The sequence below is a fragment of the Typha latifolia genome, chromosome 11, assembly GCF_019914945.1.
Source record: "Typha latifolia isolate L0001 chromosome 11, TyphaL0001v2, whole genome shotgun sequence".
Taxonomy (NCBI): domain Eukaryota; kingdom Viridiplantae; phylum Streptophyta; class Magnoliopsida; order Poales; family Typhaceae; genus Typha; species Typha latifolia.
Window position 1 is genome coordinate 1517325 of NC_133096.1, and position 19793 is coordinate 1537117.

A 19793-nucleotide genomic window follows, 5' to 3' on the forward strand; every position below is an offset into this window, starting at 1 on the left:
CCGGCCCGACTGGCTAGCCCAATCTCTCACGGGCCGACGGGCGGAATGGGCTAGACTATTCTAGCCTGGTCCGAACCCGGCCCGGCCCGAGTGATTGGTGGGTCGGGCCGTGAACAAATTCTTAAGCCCGGTTGGCCCGAAAAGCCCAGCCCGAACCCGGCCCGGCCCGCCCGATTATCATGTCTAGGTTTACTTGATGGGATGGCCCCCATGTCTATTTTGTCTTTTCCTTTTATCCCCTATAGAATGCTTTACTTTCCAAGGCCCTATTTCATCCCTGTTTGATTGAGGTTGATGAGGTTTCCCATTTTTATTGGCACCTTACTTCACTGGCTATTGCAAATCTCCATTCTTATCCTTCGCATGGAAGACCTGCTTCTTGAGGGCCATGGCACTAGGAAGGCCTTCCTCAGCTTTCTTACTTAGTTGTTAGGGTAGTTCGGACCACTAGCGCAGCAGCTCGCTCGTTGCCTCGACCGTGTTAGCCACTCTAGGGGGTCTAGTGTGGCTGAGCCCTACCCTTCTTGTAACATCCGCCACTAAACATGTACCCCTCACATGAGTTGAATCTACGTAATTACAAAAGAAACCCATAATACCAAGGCTACAACAAGCCCAAAATACATATACATAAAAATATAAATTCAATGCCCATGCAAGAGTTATAAACCATCTAGTTTAATTTACATGAATAGAATAAGATAAGAAGGAGAAGATTAACCACCAGTCTCGCTAGATCCTCCACGGGCCTGGGGTCATCTACTAATCTAAAAATAATTCCACTAGACGGTGGTGAGTATAAAACCTAGCAAATATCCACTGCTATAATCTAAAAGTAGTGCAATAAAAAATGCAACAATATGTAAACATGAATATGCGCATCATGATCAAATAGAATGCATTAGTACCACATACTCATCATACTCATCCAATGCGCACATGCATTAGCAATTGATAACCTACCATGCATCAATCTGGACTATCTAGTCCTCAAACTTGAGCTCACACCGAGCTCTGCCTAGAGGTCATGTCAATGCTAACCACATAACATGCATTCTCTCAGATTACTAAGTATGTAATTTAGACTCTTGTAGAGCTATGTCTATAGGCCACATCATCACTCACACTCGACCACACATATACTGCCAAGGGAGGGTAGACCCTAGCGGTAGAATCGTCATCACAGACTAAGGATCTCAATCGTAAACCCATCACATAGGTCAGTATCGCATATCAATACTATCATCCGAGTCATCGGCTCACTTTGCGTCATCGGGTATCGCTAGGTCTACGTCATCCTACCTTGGATATAGAGCGCTGCCCACTAGCCGCCACAGATGCCTAGGATCTTTGGGAACCTTGCTCTGACGTTTGAGTTGACTTCGAAGAGGAAGTTTGGCAAAGAAGAACGTCTTCTCCCTCGTCTCGCTCCGCCATTAGCAATTTGCAACAGTTATACAGGACCAATTTGTAGGATTTTTTTTTCAGTGTGAGGTTTTGATTGTTAACAACTGTGTGGAATCCTGCCTTTGCTAAGAAAATTCCACCCACAACACTCAAAATAGGGATGTACGAAAGCTCCTACTCTGAAAGAATAAACTGAAAACTAAAAAATTCTGGGTTCTATATTAGACCCATTACATTTTATCCTGTAAATCTCTATATACGTTCAATTTGATCACAACATTAGTTGAACTTGAAGATCCTCATTAGAGACAATTATGGAAGATTAGATAAGTTTTTCAATGCATCTAAAATAATTTCGATCAATTTCAAATAACAAAGATATGACAAATATATTGAACATATATATATATATATATATTTTATCATCTAAAATTTAATTAGTATTATTTTATATATGTTGAAAAGTCTATCCAATCTTATGTAATTTTGTCTCTCATGAGAATCTTTATATTTGACCTCTCATTTAATCAATTATTATGAAAAAGATAATAATTGCAGGTTAGCTAAGACCATAAGAGTTTATAGTGCTTACGTTGAAAGTTTATGGAGTTTTGTGAAATTAAGCCAAACCACATGAAGGTAAAAGTAATTAACCCAACTTGTTTTCAAAAATTTATTAATAAACACCCTTACTATCACCCATTTCTATACTGAACTCCCTGAACTTTTTTTTTAACACACTAATCCTCTAAACTATCAGAAATGCCTCACCCCCTGACATCGTTGACATAATTGATGAATTGACCAATTACCCCTCCATTTATAATGATGAGATAATTAAGTGGCTTAACTAATATTAAATATTTTATTTTTTTTTAAATTCCTTAATTACCCTCTCCCTCTACCCTAATTTCCTTGTTAAACAAAATCCTTCCTCTCCTCTCCGACCACATCCCACCCTGATAAGGGATGATGCAAGACATGTGGTGGTCGGCCGTGGCCTGGCGGCGAATGAGGTCAGAGAGGCCGAGGGGCCGACGGTCTCAAGCTTGTCAAGCTCGGTGCTGTATCAAAATGAGAATATTAATAATATTAACATATTTATACTTTCATATATTTTATTTTAGCTTAAAACATGAGATTATTCATAATTTTATATTATTTTTTTTTCAAAATTTCTTATTTTATTATTTAAAGAAAGAAAGATTTAATTATGTTAATACATAGTTTAAATAGTAAATATATGATTTTATCTATGAGTTAATATTTAATTCGATAAAATATTAGTTTATTAATATTATATTCTTGATGTTATTAGTACATATAAAAATTATTTGAATAATAAGATAATTATTTATCAATTAAATTCTATATTATTAAGAATTTTATAATATTTATGTTTATATTTAAATATATAAAATTAAAATAGTATTTAATAATAATACCTTTTAAAATGTGCTTACTTTTATGAAATATTAAATTATTGACATTTATGCTGTTTAAATTAAATTTTATTTATTTAGTATAAAATAAAAAAATATGATAAGAGAGGAGAGAGAGTAGAGAGGAGTGATAAATTATGATAAGATGTTGATAAGATATTTAAGAGAGAGAAGATAGGAGTAATGAATTATGATAAGATATTTCAAAAAGATTAGAGATGAGTGATAAATTATAATAAGATATTTATGAGATATTATAGTCAAGGGTAAATTGGTAATTGGGTTAGTGTGTGGTATAAGATATTCTTTTGATAAATAGTATTTATATTATGGAATATAGCTATTATGATGTTTAGTTGTTATTCTGGTAAAAGAGATTGTATTATGGAATAAGAATTTTTATTAATCCTGAAGTAAACGAGGGCTTAAAGTAGAAGAAACAAGAACCTGTTTAGTAATTAAGAACACATAAGAGATTTAGAATAAAACAAAATATTATTAACCAACTTCATTCTCAACCTTAAGAAAATTATAAATTAATTTTAGTAATTTAATAACACAAATTGAATAAAGTCCAAATCTTAAATACTCTTTTAAAAACCATCAAAGTCCAAATCTAAAAATAAGAGATTATGCTAAAAAATCAGATTTTGCACCTTGCTGACTTAAAAAGATTAAAATTTCTTCGAATAAGCTCTATTGTTGCTAATTCAATTGAAACAATTACAAATTTAAATGCTAGAATTTAAACTAAGAACTCCACTGAAAAAACTAAACAAAAAGTACCCAAGATGATGTGATCCGAGTCATAGCAGACCACCTCGTGGACATTAGGCTCATGGTTTGAGTCGCTTATCTAGATAGAGAGTTAATTTCCGCACTTAGTTTAAGTTATTTCCAGCTTATGTTAGTCGAATTGGTTTAATATTGGACTTATTGTGGTTTGGGTAATTGGTTAGCCTCCAATATTTAATGTGGAGTGCAACCTAAATTAAGGATATTTTGATGAATAAGCTTTTTTGGCTAGTGCGTTCGAACGCAAGGAAATAGGGTGTCGTTCGAACACCTGCATTGCGTTCGCAAAGTCAGAGATTCTATTTTGGTCATTCTAACACCTCACGAGGCCGTGTGAATGCCTCGAGGCGAAATGATCGTATTAGGTTAATTTTTTAGTTGTTTGATTGTTAGGTTAGCCTCTATATATGTGGAAGGCAGCCTCATTGAATGATTATTGAATTAGAGAAATGAATCATTGAGTTAACCTATCTTCTCCCCTCTAATCTAAAACTCCTCCCTTCTTGGGATCTCGACCATCTTCTCCCCCCTCTTCCTTCACCCAACAGCACTTCTTGCCACCAACCCATCACTACCATCACCACCATCATCACCATCACCCATCATCTCCACCTCTACCGTAACTTTGCCTAATCCCTAGCTGTAGTCAGAATCTATGAAGGGTGTGAATATTAAAAACGTAGATAAGAAAGATACAGAATAAACTCATTAGATTTCGTAATTTTTGACTACCAGAATAATATTTAGAGAATATTTTCTTCCGACTGCACGAACTGCTCCCCTGCATCCGAGCTTAATCGGGTAGTTAACGCTCTGTCCATAACAAGTGGTATTAGAGCCATCGTTCTTCGGACACCATGCCAACAACTAGATCCATGGAGTCAAGACCTCTTGAAGGCATCTCAGCTGAAGCGAAAGCAGCGAAGACTTTTAGATCTAATTTGAACCGATTCGAGTTGATTCGATATGAGCCAATCCCTAACTTGCCAATGGTTATTTTTCCTTTGTTTTTGCCAAGAAATTTAGAACTTGTCAAGATAATGACTCTGTTGATGGAGTCACAAAGGGCCATGCAAGCATCTATAGAAGCCATGGCACATTTCATAGGTGCACAACAAAATCCGGTGGCGATGATGCCTTCCGTTCCCACCCGAAATCTCAAATTGACAGAGGTTCCCCTTCACAATCGGACTCCTCCATCCCCACCACCACGTGATGGAGGACCTACGTAGCCCAATCCACCATTAAGAGAGCTTCTGCTACCCACTCCAACAGCAAGGCGACACGGAATGGGCGCTGAACTGCACCGAGCTCCACCCAAGCTGCTAGTGGACGATTTCGGCGGGTGGGAGGACTTCGATGATTTGGTGCCTCGACGACCTTATTTTGAAGATCCAAAACCTCCACCACCACCTCATGCTGAGTTTGAAGAAGAACATGGAGGATTACCAAAGGGTGAAATGGATGAGGTTATGAAGGAGACTGAGGAGGAGATCCATGTCAAGGTCTCCATGTATGTGTGCCCACCAACCGAGCTGGCTTTCCTCTTGCAACCTGGCCTCAATTAGCTTGAGAGTAAAGTTGAGATTTGGTCAGATTCTTTTCAGGTTATCCCTCACCTAGATCAGCCATATACTAACCTCAAATGTCCTTCTCCAAGCTTTGGGACACCTCTAGTACAACTAGTCCAGCCAAGGCTTTGGACACACCTGTCGACTCGTCCGATCGTTCCTTGCGCTTGAACCTTGCCCAAATCCACAATCGGGCTAAGCTTTGGTCAAACCCTTACCAAGGTCTTCACCATCCTGGTTGGCCACCTCCTCACCTTGGACGAGCTCCAGAAGGCCTTGGATGGAACCCATTTTCAATTGGCCCAGGATTAGCCCGAGTCAAGCTCACGACAAACCAACTCGACCGACTTGGTCTCTTTTTCAGTTTCGCTTTCCCTTTCCTTCCTCCCATTTCAGAGTTGAGAGAAGCTTGCTTGAAGGACCCAAAGGTGGTTGAGCTTGAGTCCAAGAGGTATTAAAGGACTCGAGTTAGACTAGTGGAATTGCCTGATCCACCTGCACTCAAGTCAAGCAAGATTGAAAGAGCAACTCATCCACCCATCACTTTGAGGACAAAGTGAGCGGAAGCATAGTAGATTGATGTGATCCGAGTCATAGCGGACTATCTCGTGGACATTAGGCTCATGGTTTGACTCACTTATCTAGATAAAGAGTTAATTTAAGCATTTAATTTAAGTTATTTCCAGCTTATGTTAGTTGAGTTGGTTTAATATTGGACTAATTATGGTTTGGGTAATTGGTTAGCTTCGAATATATAATGTGGAGTGTAACCTAAATTAAGGATATTTTGATGAATAAGCTTTTTTGGCTAGTGCGTTCGAACACGCTGTTCCAACGTCTGCATCGTGTTCGCAAAGTCAGAGACTTTGTTTTGGCTGTTCTAACGCCTCACGAGGCCGTTCGAACGCCCCGAGGCGAGAATGATCGTATTAGCATTCATTTTTTAGTTGTTTGGTTATTAGGTTAGCCTCTATATATGTGAAAGGCAACTTCATTGAATGATTAACGAATTAGGGAAATGAATCATTGAGTTAACCTATCTTCTCCCCCTAATCTAAAACCCCTCCCTCCTCCTTGGGATCTCGACCATCTTCTCCCCCTCTTCCTTCACCCAACAGCACTTCTTGCCACCAACCCATCACCACCATCACCACCATCATCACCATCACCTGTCATCTCCACCTCCACTATAACTTTGCCTATTTTCTCCCTAGTTGTAGTCAGAATCTGCTAAGGGCATGAATATTAAAAACGTAGATCAGAAAGATACGGAACGAACCCATTAGTTTTTATAATTTTTTGACTACGAGAAAATATTTAACGAATATTTTTCTCTAACTGTGCGAAGTGCTCCCCTACATCTGAGCTTAATCGAGTAGCTGACGCTCAGTCCATAACACAAGAAAAGATGTTCCTCTCTAGCTCTCAACCCCTCTATTTATAAACTTCTTGGACCCATAAAAAATTTGCTATGATTATGCTTGAAATATGCTAAAAATGTGTATGAAATTGCTGAAAATGTGTATGAAATATGCTGAAAATCTACATGAAATATGCTGAAAATCTACTATATTAGGTGAGTAATTTGCTTGGCTGAAAATTACTACTCAAATAGAAATTTGAAATTCGTTTACTGTTCAATTATTACTGAAATTTGTTGCTGAATTGGAGCTAAAAATCTGCTATATTAGGTGAAGATTCCTTTTGAAATTTTGTAAGTTGATAAAGATTTAATTGCTAAAAATTTGTGGCTCGGTAGAAAATGAAGGAATTTCGACCTATTCTTATTTAGATAGGGAAGAAAGTAATATTAGATCTTGGTTTGATTTAAGCATAATTTGAGAGATGAGAGGTAGTTTGAGGTTAGTATGACCAATTAACTTGACTATGGCCAAATCTAGTTTGAGTTGAAATTTGATCATTTTTAACGATTAAATGAGCTTCAATTGATCAAAAGTCTACATATAACTAAAACATATTAATTAGTTAAAATAAAATATTAATAGTTAATAATTTGGTCATAACAAATATGACAATTTTGAATTTAACAGTTTGTCCAATTTCAGCTCCATTAATACAGCTAGGGAGAAGGCCACATCAGAAGTAGTGGGCCTAGCGTTTTAGTGTTAAGATCTACTCCAACGAAGATAAAGATGATCTAACATCTACGGTAAAAGATAAAGCCAAAATAATAAATTTACTAAACTCAATATTAATTCCACACCTAAATATTACCATATTGTGCTTCCATCCATTTTATTTGAAATTTCAAACAAGTAACTCGAGTCGACTCGACTTGACTCCCCACATGGAATTATCATATCATTTTTATATTTTTTCTTTTAGACAAATAAAAATTCAACCAGCTTTGTGAATTGAAATATGAAAATATTTACATAATGTAAGTCTTGTTTTTAAATATGTGAGCATAATTTCATTGGCAGGTTCCAATGTCGAGATGGATGAAAAGAAGTCAATCTCGTGCGTGCGCTCGAGTGAGCTGATGTTAGCTCGATTTTTGAGTTCGAGCTCGGTTCCATTATTGTGATTTGAGCACTACAAATGAGCCGGCATGCATGTCCAAGATAACAAAGTCAATTTGTTATTTCTATCTACTCCTTCAAAACATCAAATGTAGATCCAAAGAATATGACATTCATCCTTTGGGAAAAAGAAAATAAAAGGTGGGGAGACCAGCAACAAACTCAAAATTTATAAACTTAGCTAAATTGATATACAAGATTGTTTCCTATACATTGATGTAGGACTACAATATTACATGATCATATTAATTATATCAACTTAGGATAGGAGGTATCCGGAGAGTAGATAGCTGTTGAGATACATATTGCAATGTTGGTCGACTTGATGGATTAGCTTCTAAACATTGAAGGATTATATTGACTACAAGTAAGATTTCACTTGCAACTTCAATTGTAGGTAGTGTTAGACGTGAATCTAAAATATCCTTCAGTAGTGTGAGTTCGATGGCAGCAGATGATAAAGATGTAATCAAATCTCCAGGATGAGCTCCCACGAGCACTTCAAGTGCCACAACTCCAAAACTATATACGTCGCATTTCTCGGTCACTATCATTGTATACGCAAACTCTACAAAGTATCATAAGATAAAGTGTTAGCAAATGAAGCCTAATTATATGAAAACCCATAAGAAAAATATTTTGAAATATGATAGACAGTTATAGCTAATGGCAAATATGACAACAACCTAAAAATTAGGTTATGACATGCAATTATATCTTAACATTTTTAAGCTATAATATATGGACCAAATGATAAATATCCATAAGGTAGAATAAATGACATATCACTTATATCTTCATACTATAGAAAAGAAATATATGACACGATAATACACTTTTGAAAATATCAATGCAAACTTTCTTAATTAGAATAAAATACATCCATTTACCTGGTGCGACGTATCCCTTTGTTCCGGCAACCATGGTCCAATTGGATGAGTCAGGCTTCAAAATTCTAGCTATTCCAAAGTCTGACACATAAGCTCTAAATTCTGAATCAAGTAAAACGTTGTTGCTTGTGATATCTCGATGAACTATGGGAGGAGAACAATTGTGATGCAGGTAAGATAAGGCATGAGCAACATCTCTAATAACGTTCAACCTTCTTATCCATTCTAACTCAATGGCATATGCATTATTTGTAAGAATGGTTGCTAAACTTCCTCTCTCCAAGTACTCGCAAATAATAAGCCTATGTTGATCAGTTGAACAATAGCCAAAAAGCTTCACAATATTCCGATGTCGGGTTTCAGATAATGTTTGTATCTCACGATGAAAGAGTTGGTTGTCTATCAACCTTTCTTCTTCTGTTTGATGAATTTTCTTCACAGCAATTATTTTTCCTCTTGGTAGTGTAACTTCTCCTACTCTTACTCCTCTTGGTAAGGTAATTTTGTAAACACTTCCATATGCACCGGTGCCAATGCAATACTTGTCATCAAAATTCTCTGTTTTTTCAATGATATCCTTATATAAATCTTTTCCATCAATGTTTCCTAACAAGAACCCATTTTTATCAATCTCACTTGTATTGTATTTAGAGCTTTTTTTCCTCTTCCATAAAAAAAAAGCAAACCCCGCAAAAAGAAGCAAGGATCCAAGAATAGGAAGAACAACTAATAGAATAATGTGACTTCGTTTACTTGTAGAACCTCTCGTTGAAGGGCTTGAACTACATTGAGTCAAGCCAGGCACCTCACCGCACAGATCTTTATTATGGGTGAACCACTCCATTGGAGCTTTCTTGAAAACTTGGCTAGCAGGAAGAGGCCCCTCCAATTCATTATAGGATAAGTCTATCTTTGTTAAGCTAGCCATATCTTGAAAAGATGAGGGGATAGATCCAGTCAATGCATTGTGTGAGAGATTCAGAACTTGTAGCATAGTTAGTCCACTTAGTTGGGATGGTATGCTTCCAGAAAATGAATTATGACTAAGATCTAGTAATTCTTGTAGATTCACTAGATCACCAATTTGAAGGGGGATGCTTCCATTTAAATGATTGTTGCTTAACTTTAAAAACCAAAGTTTATGATAGCCCCAAAACTTGCCTTCAATTGATCCACCCAGGTTGTTAGCTGATAGATCCAAAATCTCTATGTTGGGTAGGTTTCCAAGCTCTTGAGGTATCTCACCAGAGAGTAAGTTATTACTCAGACTCAAGTTGTACAATTGAGATGACTTGCCTAATTCCTTTGGAATCTCCCCTTCTAGATTATTCGATGAAAGATCAAGCAGTTGCAGCTGAGATAATTGCCCAATGCTATGAGGTATTTCTCCGTTGAGCTTGTTGTTAGAGATTTTTAGGCTTGTCAAATTGTGGCATTGTCCCCAATAGTGCGAGAGAGTACCAGAGAGCCTATTGAAGCTCAAATCAATGTATACCAAGTTGGGATACACTCCGAATTCAGAGATATCTCCCTCAAGCTGATTACCATCAAGTCGAATTCTGACAAAGCTTGTGATATTTGCAAGTCCATGAGGTAAAGAACCACTTAAATGATTGTTGCATATTAGAAGGCACTGGATGCTACTCAAATTTCCAAATGATAGAGGGATGGGCCCAGAGAGTTGATTGTTGCTGAAATCTAATGTGACCATATTTACCAACAGTCCTATTTCATGAGGAATGAAACCAGAGAGCTGATTACCTGAAAGGTGTAAACGATTGAGCTTGGTCAAGTTCCCCAAACTTGAAGGTATTGAACCTACTAGGCTATTGTTGGAGGCTGCAAAATTAACCATATTTGTTAACTTCCCTATTTCATGAGGAATGGAACCAGAAAGCTGATTACCCCAAAGAAGTAAGATATTGAGCTTGGTCAAGTTCCCCAAACTTGAAGGTATTGAACCTACTAGGCTATTGTCATTGACTTCGAACTCAACCATATTTGTTAACTCCCCTATTTCATGAGGAATGGAACTAAAGAGCTGATTACCACAAAGGTATAAATATTTGAGCTTGGTCAAGTTCCCCAAACTTAAAGGTATTGAACCTACTAGGCCATTGTTGGAGACGTCGAACTTAACCATATTTGTTAACTTCCCTATTTCATGAGGAATGGAACCAGAGAGTTGATTACCCTCAAGGTATAAATAATTGAGCTTGGTTAAGTTCCCCAAACTTGAAGGTATTGGACCTACTAGGCTATTGTCGTTGACTGCGAACTCAACCATATTTGTTAACTTCCCTATTTCATGAGGAATGGAACCAGAGAGCTGATTATCCCGAAGGTATAAACAATTGAGCTTGGTCAAGTTCCCCAAACTTGAAGGTACTGAACCTACTAGGCTATTGTCATTAACTAGGAACTCAACCATATTTGTTAACTTCCCTATTTCATGAGGAATGGAACCAGAGAGATGATTACCCCAAAGAAGTAAGTTATTGAGCTTGGTCAAGTTCCCTAAACTTCTTGGGATGGGACCTGAAAGATAATTTTGAGATAGGTCTAAGATTCTAAGTTTGATCATGCTACCATGAGAAGGAGGTATGAAGCCACGTATCTGATTCGTAGAAAGATCAAGAGAGGTGAGCTTAAAAAGAGCAACGATGGAAGCTGGAATGGATCCATGCAATTGGTTGAGGGTGAGGTTAAGACTTTTTACCGTTGCTAATTGCGAGAAATCGAGGACGTCGAGAGTCCCTACAAGACCCATCTGGGGCAGAGATATCGCCGTGATTATGCTTCGCCCTCCATGATGCATGGCACTACTGCATGTGATGCCAGTCCAGTTGCATGGACTAATCGTAAGATTCCATGAAGTTATGGCTTCATGGCTCTTAAGACTGGTTCTCCAATGGAGGAGAGCTCTCCCTTGTGAATCAAGTGATGCCAGTTTTGCACCACTTGGGAGAATTGGGAGTAGCAGTAGAACCGACAAGATGAACGTTAGGACAGACAACAAAGAATTCATAGCTAGCTCTAACTGAAGACCAAAGGAGCTTATTTTGTTGTTCTTAACCTAAAGTGTTCTAGAGTTTATATAGAAACTTTTTGTCACGACACACTTAGGGCATTATCCAACACTAATCGAACATTTTATTTTGTGTGCTCATATTGTCATAAACCTTCCAATACAAGTTGTGTGGCTAACAAGATGTCACACAATATTACCAATAACCTCTTCTATACGTGTTATCTACGATGTTTTTGATAGTGAAGTGCTGTGGAATTCTCTAGTTTTGCCAAGAGAATTTCTGCACACACCACCACACAATTAAGAGAAGACTTGTGTTGAGTCCCCAATTTCCACATGACTCAAGAGTTATCTCTCTATTCCGTATAAAGACCTTGCAATTCACCACAAAATAAATCCAGAGAAGACAAGATATTCATCCGTTAGAAAACCGGCACTAAGATTCAATAGTCTACATGCTAAAGTCATTCCCTCTAAATATATTGTAAAGGTGAGGATTAAATAACCCAGACGAGTCCAGCACTATTTCCAAATACTCTTACATTAGAGTATTTTAGTTATTTTAAAAATAAAATATCTTTAGTTAATAGTATATTCTCACAATGTTACTTCTAAATTGTATGGCTTTATTTTGTAAATAGTAAAAATATAGAATAAGGGATTCATAACTAAATCTAATGTAGGCCGAAGGCAGAGCTTATTTTGTTGTTCTTAATCCTAAAGAGTTCTGGGGTTTATATAGAAACTTTTGTCATGACTCAGGGCATTATCTGGCCCTAATCAAACATTTTGTTTTGCTCAGATTATGATGAGTAAGAACCATAACCTTCAGATTCAAATTGTGTGGCTAGCAAGAGGTCACACGATGCTACCAATAACCTCTTCAATACTTGTTTAATTCGATGTTTTGATGGTGAAGTGCTGTGGAATTCTCTAGTTTTGCCCAACTTCCACATGACTTAATGTACAGAGAAGACTCGAGAGTCTATCTCTTTACTCCAGACCTTGCACTTCACCACACACTTCTCTATTCACAATAAATCCAGAGAAGGACATTTCTCTACTCACACTTCCCCCAGACATTTCTCTATTGACCTTCCGCTTCACTACCACTGGCCCATCAGTGGTGGTAGATGGTGGAATAGGATCTTTCCTATTCATGTACTAATTAATACTAGTTGGGAATTCAAGGGATATTTAGTAGTTGTGCTTCTAAAAAATAAATTTTTTTCTAAATCCAAATCGGTTTTAGGGGCATATGAATGACCATAAACCACCCCTTAGGGTTCCCCACGTACTGAAGACTCCAAAAGTTCTGCATGCATGTCACAAAACACTAAAGGGGTCGTTTGGATGGCTCCATGTATCTATAGAAGCATTCTATAGATACTGTATATAGAGAAATAAATCACTTACTTTGGTTGTTTGTATTATGTGAAACTGTTTTTGTTGAAAATATGTTTGGGTTTATATTTAATTAGCTTGTTTGTGAAACATAGCTATTTGCTAACTAGGAAGGATAATACTAATTTATGATCAAATGCTACGCTTCTAAATAAACAAAGCAGACTGAAATATTAGCTGAACAAATTCTTAAGCAAAAAAAAAATGAGTAAATTTAAAATTACAAACAAGCATGCGCCTTCATCTCTTGAGATTAAATAAATTAAAAGGTTTAGGAAAATACTTAGAATAAAATATTTGCTAGAAATTTGCCTACAGTGAGTAAGAATTGTTGGGTTAACAAAGAGAAAGAGAGAAGAGAGTGAGATTTAAGTGTGTCAAAAATAAACCTATTTTTCAGATGCTAACCAATTAGTTATTAAAAATAATTTTCATATGTTGATAAATTTAAGGGTATATAAGACATTTTACATATATGACTAGATTTATCGATAAAAAAATTAAAATTTAAATATTTTCTTGTTGCTTATCCTTATAATTGTTTCCTTAATAATAGGAGTGTCAACTTCTATCAACATATTATATTTTTATTTTTTATAAAAATATTGATAGCTACGAGAGAGAAATAAAATATGACTAATTTACCTTTACAATTTAGAAAAGTGACCCGTTCATATGACGGGTACTTTCGATTAATTTTATTTAGTATTATTTAATTTTAATCGTTCGATTATGAGAGAGAAATTAATAGTTCTTATTGAATTATTTGTTATTACGAGAGAGAAGTGAAAGGGTTAATTTAAAATGCAGTTAATTTAAGTGCATGTTAAAAAACTACATATGATTCATATAATGGCATAGCAAAATATTGCATGATATGCTATATACATCAAACCAAAGAAAATTTTTCAGCCCCAAATGGGCCCGAGGAAACTCTCTATTAGTCCTGTTATCATTTCTTTTAACTTTGCAACTACTATTAACTAATATATAATATTAATACTCCCATCCCTCTATCTATCACCATAATGATAAACAGCTAATATACTTCCCACTCTACTTGCATGACATGATCACCCAACAAGTTAAATCCCATAAACCCTAACCTTAATTTAAGATATCCAACTAATCCAATAACTAGCCACACACTTCACTTCACTATTGACTTACCTATTAATTCATTACCGCTATTCTACATCTATTTCAGTCCATACAACAAAACCTGAACCTCTCTAAGATGGCAACGCTTGTAAAAAAATTAGAATGAGGGAATTGTGTATTTTACTAAGATGAATCAAGTATATAAATAGGAGGAGATTACTATAATCTCTCTTACAATTAAGCTTGTCTATCCATCCAACAGATTAGGATAGACCTGCTATACACAAAGAAAGCAAATGACAAACAGATTTACTAAATCAATAATAATAGTAATAAAATCTGATTTTGATATTTCTTTCCAATACTCCCTCTCAGGTTGGAACCAAATTTGATTTCAATATTTCTTTCCAACAATGCTTAACTGATAATAAAGCTCTGGATTTCTCAAAAACCTTGAAGTCATACCAGAGGAATATGTACTTCAATTCTAAGATTATGCCATGTATTTTAGCACCACTTGTATTATTGTTTTGTTTTGGTTTCTTATACTAAATTTGAAGCATACAAAAAAAAAATGGAAATCATACTTGGTGGACTTATCTAGAGTTTGCTCCTAATTTACATCAGCTAGTTCCAACAAAATTAAAAGAAAAAAATGAAGTTGAAAAGTCTCTTCTATATTGTTATGAAGTGATTGCACTTACCCTTTAAATAACATTTTCTTTTTTCTTTTAGATAAATGAAAAACTAACAGCATCTCAGTGAATTCAAATATGAGAATATTCATATAATATTAGGCTCTTTAGACTATTATATATGATAGAACTCAGATATTATCTGACCAGTTTTCACTAGTACCCTAAATTCTTAGAAACCCCCAAAGTCAAAAGAAAAGTAATCAAAACTCTAATGTAAACTAAAGAAATATAATTATGAATTAAAATAGGCATTCCGTAAGTGTAAGTGGTATTAGAAATTTAATCAAGTAATTACTTCTTTTAGTTTTTAAAAGAACTCTATTGATCAATGTATATATCTTAAGTTCAGTGAGAAAAAATTTATTATCTTGATGCTTTATATGGATAACATACTATTAGTAAATAGTGATAAGGCCTTATTGTATGAAACTAAAAAAGTTCTATTCAATCACTTTGATACGAAGGATCTTGACTATTGACTTACTATTAATTCATTACTCTTAAAAACAGATCTGTAAGATTGAATCATTTTCTATGTTCAACTACGATTAGATTTCAAGGACTTATAACTTTTTATCAGTAATTCCAAAATTGATGAAACTTCGTTGGTATGTTTCCGACGTAGAGAAGAATCATTTCCATAAGATTTTATAAATTATCAGTATATTGATCAATACAATTAGATCTTTTCCTACACTTGACAAACGATAGCCTACAACATAAATTTAATTATCATGTATTTGAAACGCTTCTAACTTTTGATTTGCTACCTCAAACTAAGATGAAATTTTATGGGCATGTTTATAACATATATGAAAAATCCGATCAATCAATTTATGATTTTTTGAAATCACTAAATTGGCTGCATGTTAAGAAGTTCTCAAAGGATCAATAATGAATTGCTAGAGTAGGGTATTCTAAGATAGAGTATAGTGTGATGCGAATCGGGTAAAGTCAGATCACATTATGAGGACATTGGGCTCGAAGAGTCGAGTCTATTTATTTTTTAATTAATGTATGATATAAGCCATTAAGGTAGATATGATCATTAGACCCAACCTGCCCAAACCCTTCCGGTTTTAATTGGGCTAAGCTCGACTAGACCTGAACCCGAGATGGTAGTGGGCGGCAAGGGCTAAGCCTTTGCTCGCCCGGTCTAGCCTGAAATCCCGATCCATTATTCTTATTATGGTCCAACTCATAATGTAAGCATATTTCTATAACTTTTTTAATCTCACATTGGATATTTAGTAAATATATATCAATATATAAGTATGTTTCTATGAAAGATAACTAAAATGTATTCATATAAGCCCATTAAACATAGCCCAATAAGATATGGTATACCCATTATGTTAGACCCATTATATCCAATTCAAGCCCAATTACCTTAAAGTAAGTTTAGTTATGTTATATAAGCCCTTAAAGTAAGTTTGGTGAAGTTAATAAGCTTTTAAGGCAAGTCCAATTAGTTTGAGTTGTGTAAGTTTTTAGGACTCCTTGTACTCGGCATTTATATATAGAGGGGTTGGGCTGCTTTATTTGACCATCTAAGCATTGAGAAATAATTGAGTTTAGTTATTTTATTATTATCACATTTACTGTTTTACCATAGCTATTAGATTATCTTTATCTTTATAGAAGTAGATCATAACCATAGAACCCTTTCAAGCGCCCAAATCCTAGCCACCATTAGCCACCCTACTATATAGCCATCCACCACCACCCTTGGCCATCTGCCGCCCTTTGACGACCTCTACAACGCCGGATATTTATCAATTTGTTCCGTTCTAACCTTCCTTCATTATTTTATTTATGTCGTTTAATCCCAATCTCCGATTTACGTGAGATGAAAACCATTAGAACCCTAACATCCTAGGCTATCACCATATAATTTTTTATAATTTTCTTATATCTAGATCGGTTCAAATCTAATTCGTAACATGGTGTAATAATTATAAAATACAAATAAGAAGTAAAAATTGACTAAATTATCTTTGATTTGGTATATAAATTAAACTAAAGTATTCTCATTTATTATAGGTATGCAATATAAGTTCGTAGATATACAATAGAATATATAGATGGTAAGAGAGAATATATAGGTGGAAATTTATAATTAGAACTTCTGGTTTGTGGAGAGAGATAGGTGGGTGGTAGGGGAGAGGAGTGGGAACTTTTTAAAATAACTTTACCCAAATCAATGGTAAAATTGTAATTGGGCTCATATGAAATAATTTGAAAATAATCTCTAATCTAGAATAGAGATAATTTGATATTTATTTTAGAAAGAAATGAGAACTTAATGATGTCCCAATTAAACAATTTGATGTTTACTTTTTAATGTAGGATAATATTTCCTAATCTAGAATAGGGGAAAAGATAATCCTAAAGTGAACCGGGGTCTTAGGGAACAGAAAACATATAATCTTCTAATCCTTATTTATTTCCTTTTAGTTCGTCATTAATACCTTAACTTAAGCTTCTAAATGATCATGGATTTCTCAGAAATGGCGAGGCTCAACTGATATTAAAGCTCTCCGAGATGGTAATGTGTTGTAATTCAGAGTTTGTGCCTAAAGTATTAAGAAGGTTATTTGAACTATTATGAAGCAAAAACGTCACTTTGAGAAGGTTATGAAGTGATTCTTCAAATGGCAGCTAGGCATTCAAATGCCCAATTGGATTGAGCCAAAAATAATAATAATTCCGCAAAAATTCCAAGAATTCATCACCGGAAAGTGACTACAAATTTCAAAATGCACATCTACAAATTTGCGTCCAAAGATGCTAAATCCAAACAATCAAATATTGTGAGATTTCCAAATCGTCAATTAATTATGACCTAGACTTTGAAAATTGTAAAAGAAATTGTCTCCACTAATGCAAAATGAGTAAGTGCACCACACTAAATCTAAACAATCAGATATGCAAATAATTGATCAAGTCCAAGCAATATTGGATCTTGACCCCGGTCACCATTATACTATTATTGTGAACAACTAAAAGTACATATGCCACCATGTCAGTATACCGTGCAAGCTTTTGAGTCTTCCTTATCAGTCTACTAATTGCAATTGATTTTTTTTTCTACAAAATTTTTTGGATTAAGATCTCCTCATAATGCAAACTGTTACGATCCGACCAAGTGAGTTAACTCAGTCGAGTCGGTTGAGTCAAGACGACTCTATTTATTTTTTAATTAATTCATAATATAAGCCGTTAAGACAAGTTTAGTTATATCATATAAACTCTCAAGGTAAGTCTAGTTAAATCATGTAAACTATTAAGGTAAATCCAATTAAATTATATAAGCCTCTAAGACAAGTTCTACTTTGAGTAGTATAAGCCTTTAGGGAGTCTTAATATGACTCATTGTGCCCGACCTCTATATATAAAAAAGCTGGGCTTCTTTGTTTAGGCTTTCAAGTATTGAAAAATAATTAAGTTTAGTTATTTTATGATCGCATTTATTGTTTTATCGTAGCCATTAGATCATCTTTATTTTCATAAAAGTAGATTGTAACCATAGAATTCTTTCAAACACCCAAATACTAGTGACCATCCTCCACCACGAGCTACCCTACTATACGGCTATCAACCACCACCTTTGGCCACCCACCACCCTCCAATGATTGCCGCAACATCGGATATTTACCATTTTGCCCCCATTTCGACCTTCCTCCACTCTTTTATTTATATCTTTTTATCATAACCTTCGATTTTTATAAAACTAAAACCATTAGAACTCTAACTTTCTAGGCTACCATCATATAAATTTTAATAATTTTATTACGTCCATATTGATCCTAATCTAATTCAAAACACAAACTTAAATATTCTACATCTAAATTATTTAACTTACTACACTTCAATGGAGTTATAGGGATTTCAATCTCCACTTGTTGCGGAAAGTTTTTGCTTGTGCCATTCTTCCAAATTCTCTTGGTTTGAGTTAGAAGACTAACCAAAAGTTACAACTCTTCTAGAGACCACATTTTTGAAATCTGGGTTTTGAGGTTTATATCCCTATTTGTTTAAAACAATACTACCTTACAAAAAAAATACAAATTCCTTTTTTGAAGATTTCTTTTCACAATAAAAGTACCCAATGCAAATTTTGAAATTCTATCTTTTATTGTGATTCTAAAGCATTTAGATTCTATGCATTCGATGAGATGAGAGTTTTTTTTTTAATATCAAGGGTATACTGAACACCTGTCAACTCTCTCACTTATCCATCATGCAACTACAAATAAATTGTCAATTTCCTTCAAATTTATACGCATTTTCATTACCAATACAAATATACCTTTGTTCAATTTTTCAAAAGAGCAAAACCAATCACAATGAAAACACATATGATAAGTGCAATCTGAATCCAAGATCCACTCATTTGTATTCATTTGCATGGCATAATACAGACAAAATAGTAAGTGGAATATCCAAATCGAAATCCTTATCTCCAACATATATTACATTTGCTTTTGACTTCTGTTAATCATTGCTATTTAATGCTAGAGAATTCTTTTTCTAATTTCCTTTATTGCGACAATATGAACATTCATCTTTCACAAAAATGTTTCTACCAAATGATGGACCATACTTGCTAAATTTTTCATTGTTCGATCTACCACTTTGTATCAAAGCTTCAGTTAAAGAATCATTCATCTTGTGATATTCATTATTTGTCAATCCATCTATAATATTATCATAATAAATTGATTACTTTTCATACTATAAAGTAATAGTCAAATAATCATATATATCAAACAATGAATTCAATAACACCAAAGTTTTATCTTCATATAATATTTTCACATCCAAATTTTACAAATTTGTAGGCAATTTGTTGAAGGCATTCAAGTGCTCGACCATAAGTATTATAATCTTATATTAAAATGAGAAGCA

The 19793-nt window shown here is 34.8% G+C and overlaps 1 protein-coding gene across 1 annotated transcript; it reads right to left on the reverse strand.

Annotated features, from left to right (window-relative positions):
* Nucleotides 1–7904: 7904 nt before the first annotated feature.
* LOC140797166 (uncharacterized) lies at nucleotides 7905–11700 on the reverse strand. The gene is made up of 2 exons (XM_073150445.1): nucleotides 8649–11700; nucleotides 7905–8326 (listed from the first exon to the last, which is right to left on the reverse strand). Exons 1-2 carry the CDS (start codon nucleotides 11674–11676, stop codon nucleotides 8013–8015), a joined length of 3342 nt encoding a protein of 1113 aa, XP_073006546.1. The 5' UTR covers nucleotides 11677–11700; the 3' UTR covers nucleotides 7905–8012.
* Between the last annotated feature and the right edge of the window lie 8093 nt (nucleotides 11701–19793).

Excerpts from the sequence above, each read along its gene's own strand:
- LOC140797166 (XM_073150445.1), bottom strand. The coding sequence starts at position 11,676 with ATGAATTCTTTGTTGTCTGTCCTAACGTTCATCTTGTCGGTTCTACTG. Across the intron at positions 8,327-8,648 it reads AAAGGGATACGTCGCACCAG|AGTTTGCGTATACAATGATA; the intron begins GTAAATGGATGT and ends GATACTTTGTAG.